The sequence below is a fragment of the Chaetura pelagica genome, unplaced genomic scaffold (assembly GCF_000747805.2).
Source record: "Chaetura pelagica isolate M959 unplaced genomic scaffold, ChaPel_1.0 scaffold58, whole genome shotgun sequence".
In the NCBI taxonomy this organism is placed as follows: domain Eukaryota; kingdom Metazoa; phylum Chordata; class Aves; order Apodiformes; family Apodidae; genus Chaetura; species Chaetura pelagica.
In genome coordinates this window covers 13,172-19,779 of record NW_009954098.1, presented here as the reverse complement: position 1 = coordinate 19,779, position 6,608 = coordinate 13,172, and the positions used below count along the sequence as shown (strand labels likewise).

The following is a 6,608-nucleotide window of genomic DNA, read 5'->3' as shown; positions in this document are numbered from 1 at the left end:
AACCTTCTCCCGCCCACAGTCACTTGCCACTTCTCAGAAGCAGCTCTGATGCTGTCCCCAAGACACAACCCCTGTCCCCAGCTCACCCGAGACCTGAAGAGGTTTTGTGGCTTCACAAAGGGCTGTGCAGCCACAACCCCTGCCAGGGCCCATCCCCCAAAATGCCCCATCCCCAAAATTCCCCATCCCCAGATGCTGCCTTGTGCCCGGGAGCTGATGGGTTTGGGAGAGTGATGAAACATCCGCCAACCCCCAGACACATCCTCATGTTGCTCTTCTCAAAGCTTCCTGTGGTTTTAAGATGTTGGCTGCATCTGAGCTTCCCCTGCCTTGAGACAAAAGGTGCCACCTCGGGCTGTGTCCCCTCCCTGCCCGGGGCTTGCAGAGGGTTTTTGGTGGCTCAGACCTGAACTTTGAAGAAAAACACAGATGCTGTTTTGCAACCCGTGGGGCCACTCCCCTCCCTGCCTCTTCCATCCCTTCCTGAGCACCCGGGTGTACCCACAGCCCTGGGCACAGGTGGTGGCTGTGGTGGTGGTGACAGTCCCCATGGGACTGGGACACTCCTGGGGGGGGGTCCCAATGGGGGACCCCCATGTGTGCACCCCTGCTGCATGGCAGAGCAAAGACACTGTGTGAAGTGGCTGCAAAGTGCACCTGCTGGAAGCTGAGGATGAAATGGCCTCTGGTCCAGGCCACCCATCAGTCCCCTCCCCTGGGGACCCCACAGTGGTGGCTGCATGAGCTGCTGCTCTCCAGCTCATCCCTGGCTTGGGCTGGGAACTGCAGAGGGATCTGAAGAGCTGCTCCCCCAAACCTCTGGAATCAAATTCACTTGGTGCCCCTGCTCCCTGCAAGAAGCTGCAGCCCCTGGGGGCTTGGCTGGGTACTGAGCTCGGGCAGTGCTGTGGGTTTTTGGGGACCATCACCCCTCTTCATCCCCACCCCAGAAGGCTCTGACCCAGCTTGACCAGCCCTGAGCCCCCCTGGGAACGTGCTGAGAAACCCCAGAGAGGCTTTTTGCTCCCAGAACTGGGTGGAAACAACCAGGGGCCACTAGATACCTGGGACAAAACCTTCCTATGGAGGCAACTGGTGTTTTCCCCCCAGCTGGGCTGAGCCAGGTGCTTGGCTGGGCCAGGAAAGCACCAAACCTGTGCCTGGAGGAAGAGGAGGAGGAAGGCACATGCTCACTGCCTGCTCTGAGCAGGTGTTTGGCTGAGGGAGAAGCTGGGGGTGTCAGCTCAAAAGCACCAAGTTTGCAACACAGGAAATGTTCGTCTTTGCCTTAATTTGGTGTCCAAAGCAGCCACGTGAGCCCAGGGTGCCTGTGAGGGCTCAGGGTGTGATGGAGGCTCAGGGTGACAGAGGGACAGGGGACAGTGACCTGACCCCCCCCAGTCCCCCTTGCCTGAAGCAGGAGGTTTTGTCCAGGTTGGGTTGGAGCTGGGAGGCTCCTGGGGTCTCCAGCAGCTCCCTGGGTGACAGCAGAGTGACCTGGAGCAAAGGTCTGAGCCCACCTGCAGTTTTCCAGGTGGCCTTTCTAGGGCTTTGTTAGGAGGGAGAGGAGGGGAAGGCAAGAAAAAAAGGCCCATAAGCAAGAAACAGGAGGAAGGGGAGAAGCTCCCTGGGTGGTTTCAGGCTGTGTGAGAAGCTCCAGTCCCACCTGGACCCCTGAGCTGACCCAGCTCCACGTGTCCCAAGGGAAGGTGGTGGAGCAATGAAGACAAAAGCCCTTCTGCCAGCTGGAAGGGGCTTGGTTTGCACTTGGGTGGCATTTTGGGTTGCCAAGCCCATCGGGGAAGCTGGGCGAGCAGCAGGAGGGTCCTGAGCTCCTCCCAGCTCCATGAGGGTCCTGCTGCCCCCGGGAGCTGGTGCCTGGTGGGGCTGGTCCCAGGGGAGGGGGTGTCAGGGTCTGGGGGCCTGAGATCTTGAGAGCCAGCAGGAAAAGGGAGCAAAAGGGGAAGAGGAGAAAAGGGAAATGGAAAGAGAAAGAGGTCGGGGGCGACGGGGAGGGGAGGAGAAGTGAAATCAGTGCTGGGAGCAAAGGGGTGAAAGCAGAACCAGGGGGGCTGAGGGATGAGCTCAGAGGGGCTGCAGGCAGGGCTGGGCTGGGGGGTCCCCCCCAGGGGCAGGTCCAGGTGGGGGGTTCCCTCCTGGGTACTGTGCCAGGGGCAGGGTCAGATATGGGGGTTCCCCCTGGATACTGTGCCAGGGGCAGGGTCAGATATGGGGGTTCCCTCTGGGTACCATGCCAGGAGCAGGTTCAGATGGGGGTTCCCCCTGGATACTGTGCCAGGGGCAGGGTCAGATATGGGGGTTCCCTCTGGGTACCATGCCAGGAGCAGGTTCAGATGGGGGTTCCCCCTGGATACTGTGCCAGGGGCAGGGTCAGATATGGGGGTTCCCTCTGGGTACCATGCCAGGAGCAGGTTCAGATGGGGGTTCCCCCTGGATACTGTGCCAGGGGCAGGGTCAGATATGGGGGTTCCCTCTGGGTACCATGCCAGGAGCAGGTTCAGATGGGGGTTCCCCCTGGATACTGTGCCAGGGGCAGGGTCAGATATGGGGGTTCCCTCTGGGTACCATGCCAGGAGCAGGTTCAGATGGGGGTTCCCCCTGGATACTGTGCCAGGGGCAGGGTCAGATATGGGGGTTCCCTCTGGGTACCATGCCAGGAGCAGGTTCAGATGGGGGTTCCCCCTGGATACTGTGCCAGGGGCAGGGTCAGATATGGGGGTTCCCTCTGGGTACCATGCCAGGAGCAGGTTCAGATGGGGGTTCCCCCTGGATACTGTGCCAGGGGCAGGGTCAGATATGGGGGTTCCCTCTGGGTACCATGCCAGGAGCAGGTTCAGATGGGGGTTCCCCCTGGATACTGTGCCAGGGGCAGGGTCAGATATGGGGGTTCCCTCTGGGTACCATGCCAGGAGCAGGTTCAGATGGGGGTTCCCCCTGGATACTGTGCCAGGGGCAGGGTCAGATATGGGGGTTCCCTCTGGGTACCATGCCAGGAGCAGGTTCAGATGGGGGTTCCCCCTGGATACTGTGCCAGGGGCAGGGTCAGATATGGGGGTTCCCTCTGGGTACCATGCCAGGAGCAGGTTCAGATGGGGGTTCCCCCTGGATACTGTGCCAGGGGCAGGGTCAGATATGGGGGTTCCCTCTGGGTACCATGCCAGGAGCAGGTTCAGATGGGGGTTCCCCCTGGATACTGTGCCAGGGGCAGGTTCAGATATGGGGGTTCCCCTCCCAAGCACCACACCAGGGTACATGAGCAGTGGGCACTGGGGTCCCACTGCAGCACCAAGAGGACAAGGACCAAGGGGCTTTGGGGCAGTTTTCTTCTTACCCAGTGAAACCACCCTCCCCTCCCAGCCCAGATCTGTCCTTAGCCCCCAAGGCCTTAAAGCACAGCCCAGTTTTCCTGCTGCCCCGTGGCCCTGGAGGACAGAGCTGGGCCATCTGGGGGGCAGCTGGAAAGGGGATGCTGGTGTCCCCCTGAGTGGGGAGGAAAGGCTGATGGGGGCACAGTCACCCTCCTGCCCTGCTGTCAGGGGATGTGGGGCACAGAGGATGCTCAGTGCCAGGGACATCCCCACCAGCTGCCATTTTTGCCCTTCCTCTGGGTTTTTTTTTGCTTCCACTTTGACTCACAAGCCAAGGCTGTGCAGTCAGTGCTTTGTTACCCTTCATTTTACCCCACGAGGAGCAAGGTTGAGGGTACAAACACACCCTCAGGCTGCCAGTGTCTCCCTTGCTCCTCTCCAGGTGCTGGCCCTGCAGGGAGGGGGGGATCCAGAGGGATGGGGTGGGATCCAGGGATGGATGGGGATCCAGAGGGATGGGGTGGGATCCAGAATGATGAGGTGGGATCCAGAGGGATGGGGTGGGAGCCAGAAGGAAAGGACAAGCCCACCACTGGGATTTGAGCTTTGGAATTTCCCAGCATGGCCCAAACACCACTTTGCACCACCTGAAAACACCTATTTAGGAGGCCCAGCTGGGACCAGTCAGAGCCACCAGCAGCTTGGGGGGAGCTGGGGCCAGACCCCAGCCTAGAGCCCCCCTGGCATCGTGGTGGCCCTGGGGCAGTGGCTGTGACCTTCTCCCTGCAGGGCAGCAAGGAAAGATTCCACTGGCAGAGCCACAATGTCAAGCAGAGTGGTGTGGATGACATGGTCCTGCTCTCCAAGATCTCCGAGGACTCCATCGTGGAGAACCTCAAGAAGCGCTTTATGGACGATTACATCTTTGTATCCTTCCCGGGCAGCAGGACAGGGAAGCTGGGAAGCAGTGGGGCTGTTCCCCCAGGGTGTGGGTCCAACTGGGGCTGCCCCAGTGCTTGCAGAAGTGTCCCACCCCCAGGCTGTGGTGGGACAGGGCTGGAATGCCACCTTTCCCAAGCTGAGCTGCACTCGGCGGAGACGCTGCAACTGTCACCCCCACCCTGTCCTGCCCCAGGACCCGTTTTGGTCCTTCCTTGGTGGTCACAAAGCCCCTCAGCTGCTGGCTCCTGCACACTGGACCCCCACCTGCCAGTGCTGAGGGGGCTGGACCCCAGTGCCAGTTGTGACCATTGTCCCCTGCTGTCCCCAACCTCCCCTGGTGCCCACAGCATGTCCTGGCTGGAGACACACGGAGGAGGTGCCACCCCTTGCCCTCCCCTGGTGTCCTGTGACACTGAGGGGCCAGTGCAGGGTGCAGCCCCCCCACCCTGCCCAGCAGTGCCCCCCTGTGCCATCCCCCAGCCCAGAGGCTCCCACCACAGAGCTGGTACCACCCAGCTTGGTGGCTCCCAGGCCCCACAGCGTGATGGGGACGTGTCCTCACCCCCACGGCTGCTCTTCCCAGGAACAATCAGCAGCTGCTGGGGGGCAGAGCAAGGCAGGAAGGGGCTGGAGTGGGTCCCTGGGAATGGGGGGGTGGGGGGGCAGGCAGACATGGGAGGTGAGGACATGGGAACGGGGGGACATGGGAAGGGGGAACATGGGAAGGGTGGGACATGAGAAGGGAAGACATGGGAAGCGAGGGCATGGGAAGGGAGGACAGGGGAAAGGAGGGGACACGGGAAGGGAGGACATGGGAACAGGGGGACATGGGAAGGGAGGAACATGAAAAGGGAGGACAGGGGAAAGGAGAAACTTGGGAAGGAAGGACCTGGGAAGGTAGGACAGGGGACAGGAGGACCTGGGAAGGGACAGAGACCTTAACCTGCCTCTCAGACCTACATCGGGCCGGTGCTCATCTCGGTCAACCCCTTCAAGCAGATGCCCTACTTCACGGACCGGGAGGTGGAGCTGTACCAGGGGGCGGTGAGGATGCTCTGGGGGCTGCTCTGGGGGGCTGGGGCTGCTCTGGGGGCTGGCTGGGGCTGCTCTGGGGAACACCAGGGGGGGTTTCCCGTGTCCCACACGTGTGTGTGTCCCCCCCTCCAGCCCCCCGGGTGCTGCAGGGAGTGCAGGGCTCCCTGAGACACTGCTGGAGCCTATAAGGAGACTAGGGGGCAAATCCACAGTCCTGGGAAATTCAACTTAGAAATTGACCCCAAACCAACCCAAACGTGGGGAAATCCAGCCCGAGGGACCAACCCTGCCAGGAGCAGCTTCCCCAGGAGGCAGGAGGGTTGATAGAACCTGCTGCTGCTGAGCTCAGGGTGGTGACAAGGGCCTGAATCCCCCATCCCTGCTGCCAGCACTGGGTGGGCAGAGCTGGGGGGGTCTGGGGAGGGGGAGCTGGTGGGGTTCCCTGCTCAGCTCCTGCTCCCCCTCTTCAGGCTCAGTATGAAAATCCCCCCCATATCTACGCCCTGACGGACAACATGTACAGGAACATGCTGATTGATGGGGAGAACCAGTGTGTCATCATCAGGTGGGGGCTGTGTGGGGACCCCCTGGGGCTGCCGAGGGGTGGCTGCCCCAAGCACCCCTTGCCCTGCACCTTGGGGACATCCCAGTTAACCAGGGCAGCAGGAGGTGGCCTGGCCAGTAGGACCAGGGCAGAGATTGTCCCCCCGTGCTGGGCACTGCTGGGGCCACACCTGGAACCTTGAGGTTCCAGGGTCCCTCATTGCAAGAAGGACATGGAGGGGCTGGAGAGTGTCCAGGGAAGGGCAGTGGGGCTGGGGAAGGGGCTGGAGCACAAGTGTGAGCAGGAGCAGCTGAGGGAGCTGGGGGTTCAGCCTGGAGACAAGGAGCTGAGGGGAGACCTGCTGGCTCTGCAGCTGCTGAGAGGAGGTTGGAGCCAGGGGGGTCGGGCTCTGCTCCCCAGGAACAAGGGATGGGACCAGAGGAAATGGCCTCAGGTTGTGCCAGGGGAGGTTTAGATTGGATATTAGGAGAAACTTCTTCCCTGGAAGGGTCTCAAACCCTGGCCCAGGCTGCCCAGGGAGGGATGGAATCCCCAGCCCTGGAGGTGTTTCCAAGCCCTGTAGATGTGGTGCTGAGGGACACGGGTCAGCACTGACTGGGTAGAGCTGGGTTAATGGTTGGACTGGATGATCTGAAAGGTCTTTTCCAACCAGAACAACTCTGTGTTCTGTGAAGCCCCGTGGTGGGTTCTAGGGGACACAGCATGTGGGGGTGTCTGGAGGGACCTCACTGTCCTGG

General features: G+C 61.3%; 1 protein-coding gene across 1 annotated transcript in view; it reads left to right on the top strand.

Moving 5' to 3' along the window:
* Positions 1-3,824: 3,824 nt before the first annotated feature.
* MYO1F (myosin IF) overlaps positions 3,825-6,608 on the top strand; it is a gene marked incomplete at its 3' end in the record, with an annotated part of 11,507 nt that continues 8,723 nt past the window's right edge. Inside the window, exons 1-4 of the mRNA XM_010002336.1 lie at positions 3,825-3,869; positions 4,119-4,256; positions 5,226-5,315; positions 5,777-5,871. Of these exons, the coding sequence (XP_010000638.1) occupies positions 3,825-3,869; positions 4,119-4,256; positions 5,226-5,315; positions 5,777-5,871 (368 nt within the window). The remainder of the gene's footprint in view (positions 3,870-4,118; positions 4,257-5,225; positions 5,316-5,776; positions 5,872-6,608) is intronic.